Genomic DNA, 24860 nt, shown 5'->3' with positions numbered 1-24860 from the left:
TGCTTTAAGCCAGGACAGTTGTAGTCATTTATGGCAGCAATACAATCATACAGTCTTTTCTATTTGTACACATATCCACCATTTCTGGTGCTCTTCATTTCATCCTGTGGATTCAGGTTACCATCTGGTGTCATTTATTTTCTGTGTGAAGGACTTAGTATATCTTGTAAGGTAGATGTCCATAGGCAACAAATTATCTTAATATTTGTTTGGGAATGTCTTAATGCCTTTCACTTTTTTTCCAACTTTCAACAAAAGCTCCATATCCTCGTGATGTCTTTATTATAAAGAAAAAAAAAATCCCTAAATCCAGCCTTCAAATTGAAGTAATTATCTTTAATGTGAGAGCAATCCTATTCACAAAGCCCCTCCCCAGAGTCAATCAAGGGTTTGGGGACCACATCTCATCATTTTTCCAGTTCTCTTGTCAAGCCAAGTTTTCACCCCCAGGAGACTAACAAATGTGCTGACCCAAAGGCAACAGAGTTCACCTGTAGACAGTCCATCATGCCCCACTGGAAGACCCACACCCCTAAGCATGTGGAGAAAAGCCTCCAGGCACAGAGACACACCTGCAGACAGGAGGACACTCCCCAAACATGCTATAATATTATAACTTGCACTAGGCAGGGTTAGAAAACTTCTAAAGACTCTTGTAACTCAAAGGTTCTAGTTGCCATCTACAGCAGCTACATATGGCATGACTCATTCCAACATACACACTTTATTTTAAAATATGCCACTGGCACTTGGGAAAAATGTAATTTATTTGCACTGCTTCCGTTCTTCTACTGTAGTGTTAGGATTTAACATAAGCATCACTCTTCTATTTCCTATTTACATTTGGAATATTACTACAAATACAATATACAATTTAAAAAACTTATGGGGAAACGCAGCTTATGTTTTTTTCTCCTCTTTACAGGCTTCTCAGTATCATTCGACTTAAATGGAAATTTGTATGTACATTTTCTGTACATATCTTAAAAGGCAGAGATTACACTGATAAAGCCAAAAGAATTCTGCACAAATACAATACAGAAAACAGAAAGTACAGATGATGTTATCTGGGGTACAAATATAAACAATACAGTACCATTTGAGTAACTGAGCAACATAATACCCATACTTTATAGAAATAAAACTGCAAACCTGGAGAATGCTCTGACAAATATTAAACATTATATACACAATGAGGTAAATGTACCTTGGTCTCTTGAGAGGTAATTTAAGTTTAAAGCAATTGACATTTTGAAGCATCTCCTTGACATATGAAGAAATATCAAACACCCCATTCCGTTGGCACATGAAAAAGGGGTATCAAAACATGGTTCATGATATTCAGTTCACAAATCTTGTTAAAAAATAAAAACAAATTCACTGAAGTTCCTTTTAAGTTGTAAGAAACAGGTTGAATGTTATTAACCATATTTTTAAAAGTTTACATTTACAAACAAGATTGCATAATGGGATTGAAAAGTTTAATGTACTGACAATCATCATAATGTCCTAGAAGTCCAGCATTCTTAAGAGAGAGGGCCCATGGGTATTCCAGTAATCCAAAACAGAGACAAGAAGCTGCAGTACATGTCCAGAGATAATCCTTAGTATCTCAAAGTATCTGAGTTGGCATTTTCTGCCGAAGCGTTAACAGAACCATTACTTGGAATCACTACCATTTGGAGCCAGAACACTGCCATGGTCAAGAAACAAACAGTTGACTTACAATTCTTCCAGTGCAAGAATAAAAATAAGCTTTGGATGACGTGTCTAATGGGACAGTGATTTTGTTGTGCACTTTAATGATCTCTTTGCCATCTTGTTTTACAAAACAGCCTATATCTGATAGTTCTCAGACACAGAAAAAAAAGGTAACTTATGCATGGACTACAAAATCGCCAAGTGACCACTTACATTTTGTAATAAGAACTGAAATCTGGGATTCTTGATGGCCATGGCACTGTACACCAACTCAAGGCACTTCTTGAGCACTATCATTATTACAGCAGAATTACAGGCTCAGCTCTTCAGACTTTACCCTGTCTTATAGGGGATACAACTGGCCACTGTTTCTGGCACAACTCCCACTGCAGTTGCCACCTTACTGCCATCCCACTCCTCATCCATGGCTAAAGTCAAAGCAGGGGCATCCCAAGCCTCATCTGCTCAATCTCCAAATTTAGAGATCCCTCCCTGCCACCTCTAATGACTAAAGGAAATGGAAGTATGTCCCACAACTTCCATCAGCCATTTTACTCTGGGTCTCCAAAGCTGCTCTTCAGTCAAAAGGCTGTGGGGGAGGCAATGGCCTCTGTGTCAGGGACCAGCAAGTCGGAGAGCAGGTTGCAAGAAACAGCTGGTGACAGAAAGGATGGACCAGGGATGTCTATGCCCCACTAATTCGTATTTCCCCCATCCCCATTTCTCCTGGCTATTGACAAAATGAATGTGGACACACAATTTACCAGAAGATGTTTTAGCCAAGTTGAATGCTGGAAGGTGAGCATCCTAGGATGGGCAGTATAAACGACTGTGTTTTTAAATGACAAAATGATTACTCTAATCAGATTTATCTGCAGTTATCGACAGTAATCATGATCCATCCCACCTTTTAAGTTACCTTCATTTTCAATATTAGCCAATTGTGATTTATCAAACCATCCCTGGCCAAAAAAGGAATTAACTGCAATAATATGTAAAGTCAATTTAGAACTAAACTCCAACTTTAAAAAAATTCCCTGATTCATCAAAAGTACATTTTATCCACTTAGGTTAAGAAAAGTATAATCGTAACTCAATCTTTGATTCAGTAAAAAATATCTTCAGCGAAAGTGGATAACCTTACATGAAAGTGAGAAATCATGTATTACAACTTTAAATCAGACAACTTTTGGTATATTCTTAAAATTATATAAAAATAGTTTTAGTGATAAAATGCATTGGTCCCCTGGATTTCATTAAGCAGATCTGGTAGGCTTAGATATGGCCCCCCTTCCCCCCCCCAAAAAAACCCCCAAAAAAAGTACCTGATCACAGAATTAGAGATTATTATTAAACAAGTAATATAACACAACTATAAAAACAAACCTCTCAAACTCATTCATTTGCTTCAATGAAATATGGTAACTACAGAAAAAACTCAACTTTGTTGTCAAAATAGTAACCTCTAAGCACTTTTCCCATGTTTTTAAACACATGAAATTGATACTAAATTCCTATGTAATATGTCACTCATTCTAAAATTACTTTGGTTTTAAGACCAAATAGTCTTCCAAATTTATTCTACATATAAGAGATAAGACATTATCAGAATGCAACTCATTCAGTGTAAATGGCCACTTTCTCTTCCTAACCAAAATACTGTATCGGTTATTCTGACCCTGTATCGGGGAACTGATAGCACTATAAAGTCGAAGTCTTGCCTCACAGCTGTGATAGTTTTTCCTCCCCTCAGAATAAGATCACAGTGATAAAAGGACTTCGAAAACTGTAAACGCCCTGCAGAGACTTCATAGCATTGGAATTAAAAACCAGTTATTACAAGCTAGTTTCAACTTAATGTGAGAAGACCACGACAAGTTTGCTTTCAATATTTGACCAAAAACATCTGTAAATGGAGAAGAACCTATACTCAGAATGTTCTTTAGCTACCACCTCTCCCAAATATCAAGGGTGCACTGAATGCATGACATAAATTACATGTAAGCAGTTGCAATGTACGCACACATAAGGAAACACTGAATTAAAAGCTGCCTTCCTCAAAGTGTAGCGAGACCTCAAAACCACACTAGCTCTAACCTCAGTTACAAAGACAGAGGATCCACCGAACGTTTACTCCTACATACATAACAAATGTGACTCTCTTGCACATCTGTTATCCATTCAAAGTATTAACTACCTTCGCCATTAATTAATACCTAGAACATTAACCATATTCTAATTTTAAATGTAATTCATTTCTTAAAAAAATAACACTGTCTTTGAACAGATAAAGAAAAAAATGGCTTACAGAATACCACATAACTTTTCACAAGCAGCTAGACAAACTTTCCCTTTAAGAAAAATTAGTCTATATGCTACAAATATTAAAGTACTATAAGTATCTAGAGTGCCACTTGATTTTTTAAAAGCATACTTAGACAACACAATTAAAATGCAAAAGCTTGATGTGAGAATATTCAAACATGACCATGCTAACAATTTACTAATTAATGCCACTTCATTTCTTTAGTAGCTTAAGCACATTTTGGTAGGAGAAAGGCATTTTCAAAATAGAATACCAAATGACATACCACAAAAACCCTTCCAAAAAAAAAACAGAGAAAGTTTGGGTTACCCAGATAACTAAGCTTTTTGAATTCAAACACTATATAGGTTTTTAACATAGAGACTTTCAGCAATTCTACTCATTTCCATTAGAAAGACACAGAAGTGGCACTTACTGGTATAGTACAATCCCATTTTGAAGGCATGTAATGTTCTGAATAAGTGAAAGAACAATAATAGTATACAAAATACAATTGCATAAATTATGTTCCTCACTACTATATGAGGTCATTTTTAGACTCAAGATAAGAGTTTTATAAGTGTTAGTTTTAAGATCCTGAAAAACTATAGAACAGTACATTCAAAGTCTAAATCAAGGAAACTCTAGTGGTTCAGAATCCTCTGAGAATGTACTAACCAGGAGCAAATCACTTTCTTTAATAATAAGAAATGTTTCATCATAACTCAGCAATCCAACTCCTTTGCCCTTAAAGATGATCTCCAGCACAGCAGAGTTACCTAAAGTTAAGACCAGCAATCATCTTTTTAAAAAACAAGTTTTGTTAATAAAAAATAAAGGTAGACTACACAACATTTTGTAACTGTCCTGGGAAAGAAGCGTTCATAGTGCACAGAAAGGACCCACACGGCTGTTTCCTGGGTCCAAAGAAATCCTGGGAAGTTTTTAATTGACTTTATTACACTGCTGCAAAAGGAAGCAACATCCTTCTGTTCCCTCTCAGTGAGGTAGAACAATTGACCTCCCAAATTAAAACCCAGGAGCAGATCTGAAGAAAAAAGTAGAGTTCAGGCAAAGTCATAGAATTACATTTTGATGCCTTCCTGTTGACTGAGTTGTGATAATGTTTTCTTAATCCGCAATGCTGTAAGCCTAGCTGCTCCGTTGGCATACCAACATTCTCTCATAATTTTAGCCATTACTCTCAAGGCCTACAAAAAAATACAATAAAAAAAAATTAATGCATGCACCATTTTCCATTGGTCTGGATAAGAATTTTTACCTGTAAATTTTCTTTTTAAATGCCATATACACTTTGTTGTTGTTGTTAAGCATTGTTTGTAATAGCAAATGAGTAGAAATTTCACAAATTTCCATCAATAGGGTACTGGTGCCAGTGCTGGAAAGCAGGTAGACAAAGAGTAACTCACTTAGCAAACCTGAAGAGGTCGAATCCTAAACCAGAGCTGGGCAAAGCAAAGAAGAAATCTGACCTCACACTGAAATTTTAAGTTTGTACTTTGAAGTATCCAGATCAAATTTTTCTTTTTTTTTTTTTTTTTTTGTTGAGACAGGGTCTCACTCTGCCGCCCAAAGTGGAATGCAATGGCATGCCCTCAGCTCACTGCAGCCTCGACCTCCCAGGCTCCAACAATCCTCCCACCTCAGCCTCCGGAGTAGATCAAATTTCTAAAAGACAAAATCTAGCAGCACTCTCATTTGTTAAAGTATGACACATGCAAATTCCTTGAGCATGCTGAAATACATTTTATTTGGGCCTGTAGATGTGATTTTGTTGGAGGTAGCAAGCTCTCTTGGTTATCAGAGGTTCTGCGGAGTCCTATAGCAGTTTAAGATGTAAAACCAACTACTGAACTGAACAGCTTTTTATAGCCTTTTTAAGCTACAAACCTTCAAACCTGGAGGAATATGCCCTACTTCACCAATATTATAATAGTAACAGCTAGCAACTAAGGAGAGGTTAAATAAAATTCATCTTACGAATCTTTAAATTTACAATTACAAAAACATTTCTAAAACTTTTTGTTAGAGCTGAGGTTGAGAAGCTCAGACACTGATGGAAAAAAAGCATTTTCCCTAAATTCCTGGTTAATGGTCATCTGGGCAATCAGATGAATAAAACGGAAAATCACTTGAAACACCTTTGTAATCGCCTTATCTGAGTTCCTCACCTTACAAAGGGATATTAAGGTTCAGAGAACTAAAGTGATTTGTTCCAAGTCAGACCCTTGAAATGGTAGTCAGGCTGGTCTAGAATTCAGGTCTCCTAATTCCTGCCCAGCAACTGTCTACTATTCTGGGTTGCCCTGGCTGAAGGGAGGCATTCATTTAAAAAGTATGTGCCTTAGTTTGCCCGGCAGACCTAAACTATGTTCTGATACACTAAAGGCCACTACAAATGTTCCACGGCCCTTTCAGTGTGCTTACAATTGAATATGAGAACCAAATTATTCTGTTTTTACACATTGGTTGGACTGCTATGAAAAAGAAACTTCTTAAAGAAAAGCAGCAAACTTTTGCTTACTAAGCAGAAGTTGTTTAGAAAATTGCCTAATATCAAAAGGAAATACTCACTTCGCAGCTCTGCCATCTGTTTGGGATATTTGGCCTTAACTTCTGTTCACAAACAACTTTTCTCATTTCTTCCACTGATGGGTCAGAAGGTACAAGATCATAATAAGGCAGCTGGTAATCTTCATGAATTCCTGTATCAGTTTAAAAAAAATTAATTTTGATGAATTTATTCAGCGAATGCCAAGGCATTAAAAAGATCACCTGAGAGGCCTATTACAGTGTCTTATTACTAAAGTAGGTAGTGGAACAGAGATTACAGCTTTCTCTATCTCATCCAAATCTGTATCAACAAGTCACTTCCCTGAGTTGACATTCTGCCCATACCTTGAAACTAAGTATTGCCATGAGATCAATAAAGCCTATTTGAAATGACAGTAAACTGTGAGCTGTGACCACCAGATTGACATTTTCCCCTAGAACCCTACTGTGTAGCAAATGAGATTCTATTCTGTAAGTGCACAGGCTCTCACTTGTACAGGGATATATAGACCCTATCAGTGAGACACGAATCCTATGAGGCAAGTTTAAGGTGCAAGTCCCTTTCTCTACTTGCATCTGTCCATAATATATCCTATTTACTACAATACAGAGAAATACTCTGTCCGTCACTGCTTCAAACACCTAAGGCACTAAGGTCTCAGCCAAGCCCAGGTCCCCAAGCCTAAGAGACTGTTTCCTGAGTAAACATTGTAAGTACTTCATTTAAAACGCTAGAAGTTAAGACAAACTAACTCTAGAAAACAACACAATGGTAACATAATTGTATTCTGTGTACGTAATCTATAACTATCAAGTTGGAGAAAATAACCACAATGTCAAAGAAAAAAAATAAATTTGACACCCAGGTACACGCTAGAAACAGCTTCCTAGGTGAGCCTCTCAAGCAGCTGTCCATTCTAAAGAACGATATTCCAGTATAACAAGGGTTTGGGTTCTGATGAGTCTCAAGATTCAAATGGAAACAGGAAGAGAATACACTAGGCTAGAGCTGTGCATGTGCACACCATGGCACTGTGCCCTCCCAAAGGTTTCATCGCCTTTGTTTTCTCTGGCACTCGGTGACGTCCTGTTTCAGGTAATGGATTGTGCATAATTTCATTCAATAAAAAAAGAAGACAATTCTCGAACAACTTCTTCTGCTCATGACAAACTGTTGGGGGAGAGGGGAGCAATTTACCACCAATGGAACATCGTCGAGCAATTTCCCAGAATACTAAGCCCATTGCATAGATGTCAGCACGTTTGAAGGATTCAAAATGTTTCATATTTATGGAATCATCGAGAACTTCAGGGGCCATGTACCTAAAAAAAATTTGCAAAAAGAACTTTGAAAATCATCCCCTTACTGCCACATTTTGATGAACATCCTTTCAGACATTTCTCTATACAGACATATATACAAAATATTACATAACAAATACTAGACTCAAGAAAAATATTAAATATCCACACTGGTTTGCACATTAATGATGTCAACTAAATCCCACAAAATGCTAAAATAGCAGTTTCACACTATCTGCCTCATGATCTTGGTTTCCAATGAAAGACATATACAACTATTGTGACTGTTAAGGGTGTCCCAATGTACACCACCTATACATGTACTAGGTAGAAACCATGCATTTTAATCTAGAAGTCTTCTCACTGAAGATGAAAGGGCAGGAATATACTCTAGGGAAAAAAAATAATAGACACAGAAGAATGCCAGTCCTCATACTGAAGCTTCAAAAACCTATGAAAATTATGGGTCAGGACCCACAGAGACCTGCAGCAACCACTGTCAAGGACCCCTTAGCTGGCTTGATAGTTTAGAGTCCCCAGGGAATCCAGAAATCTCAAAATTATACATAAAATTTGAATAGACTAATGCTGCTGGCTCTCCGGCTCTCTCCAAGGCCAAGGAAGTAGTTTGAAGAAATGCTGTGACAGCATGTGATACGGGCTTTGGGTCAGAAATGCCCAGGTTCAAATCTCAGCTCTTCGGCTTATCATCCACATGAAGCTGATTGTATTATTTAACCTCCTCAAGGTGGTTTCCTCGTCTGTGAATTAAGGGTAACAACACCTACCTAATTAAGTTCTTTTGAAGACTCATGGACTCAACAAATATCTACTGAGGATCTACCATGTATTAGGCACTGTGATGGATGCTGGGAATACAAGGCTGCTCTCAAGCAGCTTGCACCTAATAGAATATACAGGCAAATAAATAAACAGTTACTACATAATGCATAAGTGCCTCAATGGTCCCAGTTCAGTGTGCTATGACAGCCCCTGGCAGGGACTCCTAATAGTCTTGAGAACTAGAAAAAACTTCCTACAGAAAAAGTGGGTATGAAGCTGAGAAACAGTAGGGTAAAATACGCTCCAGGAGACAGCATGTGCAAAAGTTCTAAGAAAGCAAGAAAGGCATATTTTCAGGAACTGAAATATGAAAATAGCAGGGCTAGCTATAGCACAGTATTTGAGAAGGGATTAAATGAGGTAATACAAGTAAAAGATCTATCAGACGATTGATACATAGTAGGTGCCCTATAAATATTAGTTACTACTGTAATTATAATTAACATGCCTACTGATATTTTCTGGAAGGGCAACATTTCATCAGCAGGCATCTTTTTAAGTCAGGTAACTTTGGTTTCAGAGCAGGCAAGACCATGAGATCTTCTTGCCTGTTGGCAATCTAATAAAGTACAAGTTTAAGCTGAGTTTCAGCAATGATATGTATACATGAAAGAGAAGGGAAAAAAGGTGATTTCAGAAGATACTAAATATAGTTGTTCAAAAGTATACCTTTTTGTTCCCACTCTGTGGTTTGGAGCAATATCAATGGTATCTGTGGCTGAATCGTGTCTTACTGCCAGTCCTAAGTCTGCAATACAGCAAGTTCCATTCTTTTTTACCAAGATATTCTTTGATTTCAAATCTCTATGAGCAATGGCTGGCTTTCCTAAAGAATCAAAAATTAAACACGACTGCTTAAAAGGTAGTACCAATCACAACTCACACCTTTAGGTTCAAAAGTCTCTTCTCCTGACCCAAATTATCAAAGCATTTCAGCCCACATGACTGACAATACCTATGGCATTATTAAACTCAAGAGAATCACTACACCAAAAGTCGCTGAAATTGTATTTCTTTAAAGAAAATGTGGACAATAACATGCTTTAAAAGATGAACAACTCAAAGACTGGGGCAAAAAAAGTTATCGGTTTATCTGTTGGTGCCTCAAGAATTCTTTTTAAGAAACTTAGCCATAGACTGATATTCCAGCAGCCCAGGAACCAAGCATGTAGATCATCACTTCCCTATCAACTGGAATGTACTCAGTATTAAGTGTATTATCTTTGATACCAACCACTAGAAAATGCGTTATTAAAAAATAATAATTATAATGTGGAAAACTTGGAACCTTCATATACACTGCTGGCAGGAATGTAAAATGGTTCAGGCACTTTAAGAAAACAGTATGATAGTTCTTCAAACCATTATATAGAATTATCATATGATACAGTAATTCAACTCCTAGGTATATACCCAAGATAACTAAAAACATGAAACTACATAAAAGTACACAAATGTTCATTGCAGCATTAGCTACAATGGCCAAAAGAAGAAACAAACCAAATGTCCATCAACAAATGGATACATGACAAATGGTATATCCATACACTGGAGTATTACTCAGCCATCAAAATGACTGAAGTGCTCATACATGCTACAACATAAATGAACCTTGAAAACATGCTAAGTGAAAGAAGCCAGTCACAAAAGACCACATATTGTATGATTCATTTATATAAAATGTGCAGAATAAGCAAATCTATAGACAAAAAGGAGCAGATGTTGCCTGGGGCTAAGGAGTTTGGGGGGAAAGGGGAGTGACTGCTAGTGGCCACAGGGTTTCTCTTTGGAGTGAAGATATTCTAAAACTGACCATAGTGTTTGTTGGTTATACAACTCTGAGCATTCTAAAAACCACTGAATTTTATACTTCAAGTGGGTGAACTGTATGATGTGAATTATAACTCAATAAAACTGCTATAATCAATAATAATAATAATTACAAAGATGGAGCTAGCTAATACGTGAACTAGCACTTATGCTGTATGTAAAGTGGGGAGTGGGGGAGCCACTGGGTTGCAAGTGGACAACTGCTAGAGTAGAGAGATATGCTGGCATCTGAAATCCTACATGGCACAAAAACTATAGCATACAAATGTCAAAACTAAAACTTAGTATTTAATTTTTCAACTGTAAAACTATCTCATGCAGTCTCCTTATCTCAAGGTCAAATATAATTATTAGATGGCCAGATAATAGTTACACAGCATGCTGATGTTTACAAAGCATTTTCACATTTCATTTGATACTACACATAAAAATATATTCACTTGGACTTGAATTCTGAAACTGAGATCCTCAAAAATCGTAAGATTGAATGCTACTTTTAAGAACTCAAAAAAAAAAAGTCACAGTTTTGTTACAATGACAAGAGAATCTCTAAACAAATTTCCAGATTCCTAGCTCTACCTGAAATTTTGAACTGAAAGATAAAATGTTCTCAACTAAAAAATTTGTTTTAAATATCTCCAGTTAGGCCACCCACTGTTTCCTTTTTTTTTTTTTTTTTTCTGAGACAGAGTCTCACTCTATTACCCAGGTTAGAGTACAGTGGCATGATGTCAGCTCACTGCAGCTTCGACCTCCCAGGAGCAGGTAATCTTCCTACCTCGGTCCCCAGAGGAGCTGGGACTACAGGTGCATGCCACCATGCCCAACTAATTTTTTGTATGTTGGTAGAAATGGGGTTTTGTCATGTTGCCCAGACTGGCCATGAACTGAGATCAGGTGATCTGCCCACCTCAGCCTCCCAAAGTGCTGGGATTATAGGCATGAGCCACCAGGCCCAGCCTCCACCTTCTATTTTCATAGACATTATTCATGGAAATTTAAAGCTTAAATAATAGAACTGCTTATAGAATTACCTTGGGTACCAACAATCTCCATGTGAAGATGGGCAAGACCGCTCGCTGTGGACAGAGCAAGTTTTATCATTCCTTCCACAGTAACTGTGTATCTGTTTAAGTAATCAAAAAGGGATCCATGCTCATGATAATCTGACACCAACCAGAGCTGAGTCCAAGTGCCATTGTCTGTAAAACAGAATTAACATTTCGGTTGGGCTGTAACCCATTTATGATTTGTATGTTCAAAGGTTATCACTTTTTACTCTCAATCCTGAGTCACACACTGCAATATAATGCCACCTTAAGTCTGTATGTATTTCCTTCAAATTTTCTTCTACATTCAGTTTGTTTTATACTTTTATGTACACATTCTTTAGTTCCTCAGAGTAAGCCCCTCTTCTTGAGATAAGGCAATAATAATTAATCCCATTTAAGAGACAAAGATGGTGACTTTCTTGAGTATTCACAGATAATTAGTATCAGAGTTGGCACTCTTAAGTGCCTAGAAAAATCTCTGGGTCGGGATGGGTGCTCAGTGGCTGTTCCTGGAAGGAGAGAAGCTAAAAAAAAAGGAGGGGAACATAGAGGGAAGGAAGGAGGTGAGAAGTCTCCAGAGCCCAGTGTGGCCACAGTGGGAATGGAAGAGTATGGGACAAAACTGGAAGTGAGTTTCAATGAGAAATGACAAGCTTTAGTGACAGATTGTGTACACAGTTCACAAAGACACAAGACAAGATGATTATGATTCCAAGGTTGCTAGCTTAGAAAAACAGAGATAGTGATACCTCTAACACATGGGGAAGCTGAAATAGGAACTGAAATGTCAGGAGAAAAGCTGGAAAAGCTGGGACTAAACTCAAACAACTAGGAACGTGGGTTCCAAAATTTCCTCTGTAAGCCAATACATGAGTTTAAAACACGTTTTCTCATAGGAATAATGGTAAAGATACTAGCTAGGCTCCTAGGCTAGACTGGTCCACGACAGTCTAATTTAACCTAGAAGCAGCTGGAGAAACCACATATTTAATTAAGCCATGAAGAAAAAAAAAGCATTACAACATTAGGAGACAGTACAATCTAGCAAAAGATACACGCTTAAGAGTCATTCTGACCTGGCTGGAATCCACAGCCTGCCTGTTACTGATACTTTCTTAGCCAAGGAGCCTCTGATTCTCCTTTTACACAAGAATAACATCTTACTTTGTAAGACTGTTAAGATTTTAAAAAACAGAATACTAGATTCTTTAGGTAAGAAGTACATAAACTGTGCTCTTTCTCTCCCTGCTGGTTGTAAAACAAAAGAAAAAAATCCATATTGACAGTTTGAAACCGCCTTCTATTTTGAAGGTATTTAGTTGAAGAAAACCAACTCTGATTAGAAGAGATTAAGAAAGGAATGGAAACTTTTCAGAAGATTCTGGAGGAGATTTCTGGGTACATTTAAAAGGACTTAGTATTAATTTGTTCTTCATGAATTTTATAAACTGATTCTGTCCAAACTCGCACCCTGGCTTTTCCTTGATATAGGCACATCACTAGCTTATTTGCGTGCCTCTTAACCATTACTGAATTTTGAAAAGCTCACCAATACAAGAAACAAAGTGGAACGCAGGCAGACGGAAGAAAGGGAAATCGCAGGTTACGGACAAGGCAGAAGGAAGGTTATATATAAGGGGCCATACATATAAAGGGCTGCCGGGGTAGAATTAACTAAATCAGAAGATAAAGGAACTGGGGTGGAGGGACTAGGCTCAGAGAAAGTACATTAACCGCTGACAAAGAAGAAAGAAGGGGAGTAGGGAAGAGCCAGTAGGGTTGGCTAGTTCCCATGGTGACCACCAGATGACAGCATCAGCTTGGTTAGAAGTACAGGGCACAAACTCACCAACATTTTGTGCTGCTGTGTTTGTAACCTGGAATGTGACAAAATCCAGACCCCGGTTGAGCTTTAAGCTTTCAGATGGAGATTTGAGACTTGCCAACATGGTAGAGTTTGAAACCACAAATGTGGCTATGTTCTTAAGGAAGAAATTACCACTTACAGAATCAGTACCTTCATATGAACCAGTGAGAAGAGTAAGAGCTGACAAAATAAAGACAACTATGAAGAAATAAAAGGAACAAAGAAAGTCTAGGGTCACCAAACATAGTAAATAAAGAAAAGGTTGTTCTAAGAGTTGGAGGAGGAAATAAATGGTGTTAGAGGCAGAAACGAAAATGAGAACTAAGGATTTGGTCAGACTGATTGCTATTTTTGTTTTTTGTTTTGTTTTCTGAGACAGAGTCTCTCTCTGTCGCCCAGGCTGGAGTGCAGTGGTGCGATCTCGGCTCACTGCAACCTCCACCTCCTCGGTTCAAGGGATTCTGTGCCTTAGCCTCCTCAGTAGCTGGTATTACAGGCACCTACCACCACGCCTGGCTAATTTTTTTGTATTTTTAGTAGAGATGGAGTTTCATCATCTTAGCCAGGCTGGTCTTGAACTCTTGACCTCGTGATCCACCTGCCTTGGCTTCCCAAAGTGCTGGGATTACAGGCGTGAGCCACTGTGCCCAGCCTGGTTTTTTTTTTTTTTTTTTTTTTTTACTTAAAGGGTATTGCACTGTCAGGTGCCACTGATAATTGCTACCTACATCCATCATATACATCACTGCCCCTGTCTTAATCAAACACTATACACCTCCACATATGATGCAATAGGATGTATATAATATCCTTAGTATGTATTTTGAGAAAACCAATAAAACTCTAATTAGGTTTAGCTTCTAAATCTAACTACCAGTTTTTAGAAAAGATAGAAAAACAAGTTAAGAGACACTATGAAAATTCAATTAGCAAAATCCAGAATATGATAGGCCTTTCAGGACAAACAATCCAATTTCTTCAACAAATAAACTGCAAAAGGAGAAAAAAGATGAAGGGGGGAACCTAAAGATTTTAAGACACATAAGAGAAACATCAACTAAATGCAACATGTGGACTTAGAATCATAATTTGAATAAGTAATTTTTTTAATAGGAGACAATTATAGAATTTGAACCTAACTGGGTATTTGATAACATTTTAAAAATTGACAATGGTGGTGTAGTTGTTTCATAAAAACATTTCCTCATCATCTGAAGATACAAATTACATTTTATAAGTGTTTACGGATGAAAACATGTTGTCTGGGACCAGCTTTGAATTAACACAATTAGGGCAGAATAGGTGGGATGAGACATCAATTATGATTGGCAGTGACCTGACAACTGTTGAAGCTGGACAATGAGGGATCACTGTAACTACTTTGCTTTTCTACATACTGGAAATTTTCTACAAATAAAAGTTAAAAAAAAAAAAAGCAGTACATGCTTGTAAATAAATTTGAAAACCCAGAGAAGCTGAAAGAAATATCATAAAAATCACCCATAATTACCAACTGAGGTTAAACACTGTTAATATTTGAATAAATAAATATTGCTGAAGTAAACGGAAGGTGAGAGAAGGAAAAAGATGACGACAGGTCTGGCTAAGCTAAGAGATAATGACAGCATTTTTTTTTTTTAAACAGGAAAGCTTGGAAATACATTTGATTCAAGGGTAGGGATGTTAAGAGTGGAGCTGAAACACAAGTCTCTGACAGAGGCAGTAAAAATAGGAATCATGGGGGCTGGGTGTGGTGGCTCACACCTGTCATCCCAGCACTTTGGGAAGGTGAGGTGGGTGGACCACAAGGTCAAGAGATGGAGACCATCTAGGTCTCCAACATGGTGAAACCTCATCTCTACTAAAAATACAAACATTAGCTGGGCATGATGGTGCCCACCTGTAGTCCCAGCTACTCAGGAGGCTGAGGCAGGATAACCACTTGAATTCAGGAGGCAGAGGCTGCAGTGAGCTGAGATTGCGCCACTGCACTCCAGCCTGGCTACAGAGCGAGACTCCATCTCAAAAAACAAAACAAAACAAAACAAAAAGTAGGAATCGTGGGCATAACGGTATTAACGGAAGCTCAGAAAGTGGCAGCAGCACAGTCTAAGGTCACTGCTTGCAGTCCCCACTCATTCTGACTCCCCACTGATAGGCTTCCTTCCTTCTTCAGCATCTGACCTGATGCTGCGCCTCAGGCAAAAGCATTATACGCAAAAAAGTGTTCGCACGGTTACCAATGGCAGGGTGGCTGAAGAAACAATTTCTCTCTTTAATTGAGTTTGCCAAAAGATTCATCTATTTAGCCCTTGGCAACTCAGAACACTGACAAGTTATTTGTACTCTCCCCTTAAATAAGTTCAATAGTCTATATTGAAACACTCTACTGGTCAGGAAGAGATTAAAAGGAAACGACTATCTAAGCCCTATTCTCAAAATTTTGAGCAAGTTTATATATCTTTTCCATATCATGACTACTCTCAATAACTAACTGCCCTAAACTAAACCAACAAAGTATATGGCTTTTTAAAATGGCTCTTTTACATTTTATAAAACAGTAAGAGATTTTAGGAATGTTATCAAGAGTCAAGAAAATCTTTAAGAAGTTCCTAGTTCTAAAAGTTACTAATATATTGTATTTGACTTAACGGGTCTAATCTACATGACAGACATCTATTTCTCATCTACTTTGATGATGGTTAGTCACCATATCTGAAAAGACTTAAAGAGATCTTGTTATAATAACACAAGGAAAAAAGCAAATGTTACAGACCTTTATTGTCTGCTGCTATAAATCCCAGGATGTTTTCATGACGTAACATTACAGTTTGATAAATCTCTGCCTCACGGAACCATGAACGTTCTTCTCTAGAAGAGAATATCTTAACAGCAACTTCTTCTCCCCGCCACTTTCCTCGCCACACTTCTCCAAATCGACCTTTGCCAATGCTTTCTTGTAACACAATAGTTCTCGCAATTGTTCTCTGAACAAGCAATGGTAAACCTAAAGGTAAAAATAAATAGTACTCAACACAATCAACAATATTACATGTTTCAAACATCCTGATAGGCATAAAGAGTGACCCAGAAAGCTGACACTTTAAGCTATCCTTTTAGCAACTTATCTCACTGGGGAGATATGTATTTTATTTGCAATAAAATAACTAATTAAAAAAGGAAAATAAGATAATAAATATAATAAAAGAATCCAGAAACTCCTGCTAGAGGGTCAAGGTAGGCTTTGTAAAAGTCAGTTGAATTTTGACTATCCCTTAAGTACGGTGGTTAGGCAGGAACAATGTACAGGCAAAGGTAGAGGGAAATGAATGACACATGTTTAGGGAAGCAGCCTGGGCAATCAGAAAGAGGATGTATGTGGCAAAGCAGTGAAAGAGAAAGTAAGCTGTCACCAGAAGATGAAGAGTACTGAATACCAAGCTCAAGATAACCAATGAGAGCTTTAGGTAAAAGAACTTCTAAAAGATTTCTGAGAAAAAGGGACATGGCTGGAAGCAAGTTAATTTTAAAATCTTATTTTAGAAAGATGAATCTGGTAACTGTTTCACTGACAGGAAGAAAAAAGGATGTGAACACAGAAACACAGAAGTAAATCTGGCTTTTTAATAAATCAGTAAGAGTCACCACAGAAACTATTTCAAGGAAAGCAATTTACTTGCTAACAACTGGCTACATAGGCAACACTAGTATCTTGAAGAACAAGGCTAAGTAACTTACCTTGGTAATGGAGCACTGTTTTTCCACTAATTGAACTTGGCTTTCTCCAAAATATGTATTTTTAAGTATTGCCATACTTATTTCATTTAAAAGGGTTTACTAACTTACCTGCAACATTTAAGTGTCACTATATGTGAGACAGTAACTTAATATCCTATCCCCCATCTGGTAAGTGTCATTTTAAATTACATTGACACTAACAAAGAAAATGTCAGTGTACATCATGTTCCCCACTAGTATCTTATTTATACAATCTATGTACACATAAATTGGTGTCATTTATAATCTATACTCAAAGCTGCTTGCTAGATCAAATTAACCCAATGACAGTAAATGAAATTATCTGCTCTCTTTGGTTCCCTGATGTGAAATGCTTATAAATCCAAACGTTAAATCTTTAAAGCGATCAGAAGCTCTTCTTCTTAAGTTTCTTAAATGGGTCCTTTCTTCCTTTTGCTCTACCCTACCGACCTATAGTTAGCAGTCTAACTATAAATGTTTGTGTTTATAAGGAGGCTGCCAGTGAGAAACAGATCTGTCTGAAATCCTTATTTAAATCATAGAGCTCTTTCACACTATGAATAATCAATTCTAATTATGTCATTTAGTGTAGATACTAAGTTATTACATTTTATGAAGCCTTGTAGAGGGCCACACCACAGACTTAAAAGTACATCTAAGAGTTAATTTTAGGAGATTAATCTGGAAATTGCAAAGGCAAGTAATAAAAAAGAAAAAGGAATCACAAACACGAATTCTGAAAACACCTGACAGGTTCAGGACTTGTGTAAATGGTATGGTCAAGAAAGGCCAACAGGACAAGGAAAGTTTTTGTCTTCCCCTTTATGACTAGATTCTAGATGTCAATTAAAATTAAAAAGCAAATCTTGATCCATTGTATTGTCTATATTGGGTTACTTCACATGAATAGTTGAGCATTTTAAAAAAGTTAACAATTGGCCAGCACAGTGACTCACAACTCTAATCCCAGCACTTTGGGAGGCTGAGGTGGTTGGATCGCTAGAGGTCAGGAGTTTGAGACCAGCCTGGCCAACATGGTGAAACCTGGTCTCCACTAAATGTACAAAAATTAGCTGGGTATGGTGGTACACGCCTGTAATCCCAGCTACTCAGGAGGCTGAGGCAGGAGAACTGCTTGAACCCGGGAGGTGAAGACTTGCAGAGAGCTGAGATCACCCCGCTGCACTCCAGCCTGGGCAAAAGAGTGAGACTCCGCCTCAAAAACAAACAAACAAAAAAAGTAGCAATTTTCTTCTAAAGATAAAATGGAATAGGCCTAATTTAGACCTCTATATTCTCTGTTCTACTCTTCTGTACCTTTAGAACTGTTTGAGAGAAAACTTCAAAAGGGAAACAGGGACTCCACAGCTTCACATGCAGTGAACAGGAAATAAGACCTGAACAACATGCATATATTACAAGAGCTCCTAAGCTGCACAAGCTATAACAAACACTGGCCTAGAAGACTCACTATCAAAAGCTGGCACATACGCACATGTGCACACTCACACACTTGGGGTACAGCTGCCAGAACCCAACTCTACATTGTATTCCCTGAAGTACTCAAGTTAAAAGCACGGTCTTTAGAGGTAGAGATAGGGCCTTTCCTTAATTATGGTCACAGTACTGAGTAATGAACACATGAATTCAGAATGTAAAATGCTTATACCTTTTCCTCAATTAAAGAAAGAACTAAAACAAAGTATTATAAACACACAGTTTACTTACTCACAGGCACTACTCTCATGCCTAAGGTGGCATTAAGGATTTATAATGAATAGAAGGGAAACAGATGGCATTTTCTGCTATTATTCACCAGGAGATAGCTTCTGCCTGGATAGGTTTGGAGAGAATTCAGTACACAATGAACTATGATAGGCAAAGGAGGCCTTCAACTAAGTTTTGTACAATGTAGTCAACTGATAATGTATGTTAGATTTTTCTTCCAAGTATGTTTTCAATAAGAGTAACACTTGTTATTTGGACATAACTTTACAATTTACCAAGCGCTTTCATGCCAACATTTTGTCTTGCTTGAACTCACAACAACCCAATGAGGTGCACAAAGCAGAGTCCATCACTTTCATTTTAAAGATGAAATAACTCAAGCATGAGACATTGGTTAACTGCCCAAAGCTACAGAGCTAGCAAGCAATGCAGACAAGTTTTTGCAGGGTAAGGCATAAAAAGAGGGAGAGAAGCTTTCAGAGAACAGAAAGCTATGGTCCCTCATGGATCTAGAAATATATATATATAATGGAAACAGAATTATTTCATTCTTTTTCATGTTTATCTCTTAAAAGGTTAATGAAGATATTCTTATTCAGTAATCAACTATCACCCACCCACCAATTCCTTTAATCAGTTAGGTGGGCTTATTCCACTGTGGCAAGTGGCATGAGCTGCTGTCTTTCCGGAGTGTACAAGATAACAGGTCTGAGGGATTAATTCCAAATGATCTGAAGCCATCCTGATTTTCTGTGACTCTGGTCCTTGATTATGACAGTCTTGAGCAGGATTACTTCCAGAATGAGCAAAATCTTTTTGAAGATCTGAACTGAGAATAAATGGGAAGTCCCAGGAAAGCTCTAAAATAACCTCCATCCACCACTCCTCCCCAAAGACTATCACACCTTCAGTACTAAGATGGCTCCATCTAAGTCCAAACTCTCATTGTCTTCCTTGCACAACTGTTTCAGGAATCCCTAAGCTTGCCTTCTGACCTGAGCTCCAGTGCGAGCCTGTATGTGTCCTAGCAGTCAAGGAGAGAGTTCTCTTATTGAATACATACAGCCAAATTCTACAGAAGAATAATTCAGGTAATAAAATCAGTTTCTTCATTCTTAAATGAACGGATATGCAGACATAACAATATATATTCATTTCCTTAAAATAAATAGACATTTGTCATTATATAAGCTTTCTGCAACATTAGATATGATTTTATGCTCAACTTCTGCTTTAATATTCCTTTAATATCACTCAATTATAAAATTAGTGAATTTTTTTTTTTTGAGATGGAGTCTCACTCTATTGCCCAGGCTGAAGTGCAGTAGCACGATCTCAGCTAATTGCAACCTCCACCGGGATCCCAGGTTCAGGCGAGTCTCCTGCCTCAGCCTCCCGAGTAGCTGGGACTACAGGCGCATGCCATTATGCCCGGCTAACTTTTTTGTATTCTTAGTAGAGATGGGGTTTCACCAAAATTAGTGAAATTTTCACTATATATGCTTTCCAGATTTTCACTTTATTCATGAATTTAGCCCTTATTTGAAGACGACTCATACTTTTCAAAGGATAGTATATCTCATTTAAAAGTCTTAACAAACCACTTGAAGTGTTTTTATCAGCAGTATGGGTTCCATATTTTTGATGAAGAAACAGAAGCCCAAAGAGGAAACATGTTTTTTTTTTTTTGAGACGGAGTCTCGCTCTGTCGCCCGGTGGAGTGCAGTGGCCGGATCTCAGCTCACTGCAAGCTCCGCCTCCCGGGTTTACGCCATTCTCCTGCCTCAGCCTCCCGAGTAGCTGGGACTACAGGCGCCCGCCACCTCGCCCGGCTAGGTTTTTTGTATTTTTTAGTAGAGACGGGGTTTCACCGTGTTAGCCAGGATGGTCTTGATCTCCTGACCTCGTGATCCGCCCGTCTCGGCCTCCCAAAGTGCTGGGATTACAGGCTTGAGCCACCGCGCCCGGCCGAGGAAACATGTTTTAACCAAGGTTATACAGCCAATCAAAGACAAAACTTGCTTTGGAACCTAGATCTATTTATCCTTAGCCAAGTGTCAAATTCTAAAAACACAGGGGATAGCAGTATTCCTCTCTTAATACTTTTCCAAACCATATGCAAGAAAAAGTAGAAGATAACGCCCCTTCAGTTTAAATATGAAGCACTTGCTATGCCAAAATCCACCTTGGGATGACTCTGACAATTAGCTCATCTATCATCTACTTCTGATGCCACAAATGTCAACAAATAGAACTGGGAAAAGCAAACCTCATTAGGGGCCAAAACTACATTAAATAAGAAGGTGATTAGACATTTTTCTGAAGTGAGAAAATGACGTAAGAGTTCATTAGTTTAATTTTAAAAAACCAGCCCTGTACAAAAGACAATTTCATATAATGTTTAAAAAGTAAATAACCTTCACAATTCTGAATACATTTTTGTCATGCCTGTTTTCAAATATAAACATCAGGCTGCTAAACAATCCTGAACAGAACGGGTTAGTTGCAGATCATTTGAACATCTCTGAACTTCAGCTTCATCTATATGAGAATAATTGTTCTTATCCCTTCTACCTCACAGTGATGAAAAGCAAATTAGATCATACAAGTGAGAACGCTTTGAAATTTATACCACCATGGAGCTGACTGACTTAACAGTTTAAGTAAGTTCCAATCTATTTTAAACCAGCCACAGTCATATATACATCAAGCTTAAAGATTTTTGTAAGTTTCAAACCTGAAATATTATTTATATTATCTCACATTCTAACAAGTTGGCTTATTAGCAAACTAATAAAATAAGTATCACTTAATTTTAAAAAGACGTCTTAGGAAAAAGGAGAAACAATTAATTACATTACCTGAGCCAGAACCTGATGTTGTCATATCATAAATTAAGTCTTTCAGCGTAGTACCCTCTGAAATAAAAGGGCGATCTAATGAAGGGTCCTCTTCATTTGGCACTCGATGGTGAATGACAGTGCGATTGTGGCAGATATATACCATCAACATGAGTGAGATGCAGACAAAGCACACTGGTCCAGCAATGACAGCTGCCAGTTCCACGGGACCAAGGCCAGGTGACGACTTTACTGAAAAAGGGCCTTGAGTGAAATAAACATCAACAACAACAAAAACACTGTAGGTGGCAACCCCCATTTTCCTAATCCTACACAATTCCTGCAGCTGGCCACTGCCACCACATAGCCAAAGGGCCTCATTACAGCAGTTTATAGGGCTCAAACCCAGAACAAGTGAATCATTCAGTCTTCTCCCACTAGGCCTCCTTTCATGCACACCAGCTCTGTCAGCACCCACTTACTCCTTCTGTACTCTTCAGCCATCATTACAAGGCCAGCTGCTACCAATATCATACTACCTTCCCCACTTATCACATCAGGTCAGTAATACCAATAACCTGTAACAATACCCATTAACGTCTCCTTAAAAATCATATATATTTTTTAAAGTATGTTTGACTTGTCTTCTTGTTCCAAGGCCAGTACATGCTCATAGCAGGAAAAACAAACAAAAATATCAAAACAAACAAAAAAACACACACATCTTCATCACTCCCAAACAACTCACATTTTAGTATATATATCTCCACCAATTTTTTTTTTTTTTTTTTGAGACAGAGTTTCACTCTTGTTGCCCAGGTTGGATACAGTGGTGTGATGCTGGCTCACTGCAACCTCCACCTCCCGGGTTCAAGCAATTCTCCTGCCTGAGCCTCTCAGGTAGCTGGGATTACAGGCATATGCCACCATATCTGGTTAACTTTTGTATCTTAGTAGAGACAGGTTTCACCATGTTGCTCAAGGCTGGTCTTGAACTCCTGACCTCAAGTGATTCACCCACTTTGGCTTCCCCAAGTGCTGGGATTACAGGCATGAGCCATGCCCAGCCAATAGCTCCACCAGTTTTTTAAAGGCAGAACATATCTTTTTTTTTTTTTTAAACAGAGTTTGCATATATATACATTTTATTCTATCTTAACCTCCTGAACTTTTAAGTCCAGATCATTTTCTTGTAACTTCCATTAATAATTAAAATTTTCTGGTTGTTTCAGAAAATTACAATTATTTTGACATTCATCCTGAGTCTTACTGGTTTACTACTTACCACCATTTCTTTCATACCACATCTTTCCCATTCTTGAGATCTTCAGTAGATTAATCTCTTATCATACAGAATCCTATTTCTAGTAATTTCCTTCGAACAGTCCATGCGTCCTTGTACACTGAACTTGTGGCAAGAAGGCTGTTGCCTTTGTATATGAAAAATCTTGGCCTATTTAAAGAATTTTAGGTGACTACAAAAATGTTCCATTTGCCCTCTGATATTTAAGCAGAAAATCTGAACCTTTTTTTTTTTTTTGCCTTTTATAGGTAACCAATGTTTATGTGTGTTAAATGCTTATATAATTCTTTTATTTTTAAAACTGATACTTTTTATTATATGTGTTTGGATTAATATTTTTTCATTAATTTTGCCTGGTATTCTGTCTTCTTTCTAGTCTCATGCCTTTTTCTGGAATTCTGATAATAAGCATATTGGATCATCTAAATCTGTTCCCTATATCTCTTAATATGCTCACCAACTGTCTTTTCTCTGAATTGTAACACAATTTCTTAAGCTTGTCCCAAACTTGACTATAAAATTATGGCATCCAGTCTGTTGTTCACTCTCAATAGTGCATTTTTAAAAACATTCATCAGTTGGGCTTTTCTTCTGAAAGCAACCTTTTACAACTGTGAAATGTTCTCATTTCATAGTGAATAACTGAAAATAGACCCTGGACTGTCATGTGGTAAACCTATTTCATAGGATGACATCTAATCTATCTAGTTCAGACTACTTCTTTTGAACTTCTAACTTTTCATTGGTAATTTTTTGCTGTTTGCTTATCCTAGAGCTGGAAATGAGAAGTTTATATACGTTAATTAGAAATATGAGAAATGAGGTGACTTCTTCACAAGGTTTTACAAATCTCTATTCAGATATTTCAAGCTCAAATGATGGAAATGGGAAATTCTGGAATTATCCTTTTCTTTGTCACATTATAACTGTAGATGTTTTCATCAAAGCCACAAAGACATTGTAGTCTGACCAACCCTTACCACGGGAGAGCTGCATTATCATGGTGAACAGGTGGAGGACTGGCCTTTTCCTTCTGTGCTACAGCAGTGCTTCCTCCTTTAATTAGCACAAGGCCTGGACCAACTCTGAGTGGAAAGTGAGCAACTGTGTCTGCTCCTCTGAGCACTGAAGCCAGGTGCTTCCTAAAAGGGAACTGAGAGTTTGCTCGTACCCTCACCTCACCCCCAATCCTTCGTCTAAGTTATTGGTTGGACTTTTCAATGACTAACCTTTCTTATTAGTTATTGATCCTATTCTTTACCAGTCTGGTGTCATCTGTACTGTAAACTGCAGAATTACAGAAGTTCCTCACAAGTGTTGGCATGTGGGTGGCATTCTACCATTAATTCCACTAGCATTAACAAAGGTTGCCCTCATTTTTATATTCCTTTGGGATCTGGGGAAAGAGTTAAATACATGTGCTCAGACTTCCATATTAAACTGGAATCTTAAAATTAAAAAGTTTATGAAGCCTTCAAACTACTGGTTCTGCCAGGAAATTTTACTTATTTACTTATTTAATTATCTTTTTTTTTTTTTTTGAGACTTGTTCTGTCTCCCAGGCTGGAGTGCAGTGGCGTGATCTCGGCTCACTGCCACCTTTGCCTCCCCGGCTCAGGCAATTCTCCTGCCTCAGCCTCCCGAGTAGCTGGGATTACAGGCACCCGCCACCATGCCCAGCTAATTTTTGTATTTTTAGTAGAGACAGGGTTTCACCATGTTGGCCAGGCTGGTCTTGAACTCCTGATCCTGGGTG

General features: G+C 37.9%; 1 protein-coding gene across 2 annotated transcripts in view; it reads right to left on the bottom strand.

The window, feature by feature from the left end:
• Positions 1–204: 204 nt before the first annotated feature.
• TGFBR1 (transforming growth factor, beta receptor 1) overlaps positions 205–24860 on the bottom strand; it is a 51407-nt gene continuing 26751 nt past the window's right edge. For both annotated transcript variants that reach the window (XM_011939494.1, XM_011939493.1), the window contains exons 3-9: positions 21823–22053; positions 16251–16481; positions 11590–11757; positions 9395–9551; positions 7779–7903; positions 6602–6732; positions 205–5217 (exon numbers count right to left, since the gene is read on the bottom strand). In XM_011939494.1, coding sequence (XP_011794884.1) covers positions 5092–5217; positions 6602–6732; positions 7779–7903; positions 9395–9551; positions 11590–11757; positions 16251–16481; positions 21823–22053 — 1169 coding nt within the window. In that variant the 3' untranslated portion in view covers positions 205–5091. The remainder of the gene's footprint in view (positions 5218–6601; positions 6733–7778; positions 7904–9394; positions 9552–11589; positions 11758–16250; positions 16482–21822; positions 22054–24860) is intronic.

Source organism: Colobus angolensis, unplaced genomic scaffold (genome assembly GCF_000951035.1).
Source record: "Colobus angolensis palliatus isolate OR3802 unplaced genomic scaffold, Cang.pa_1.0 Scaffold181, whole genome shotgun sequence".
NCBI classification, from domain to species: domain Eukaryota; kingdom Metazoa; phylum Chordata; class Mammalia; order Primates; family Cercopithecidae; genus Colobus; species Colobus angolensis.
Note: the sequence above shows the minus strand (reverse complement) of the source record. Positions and strands in the feature narration are given on the sequence as shown.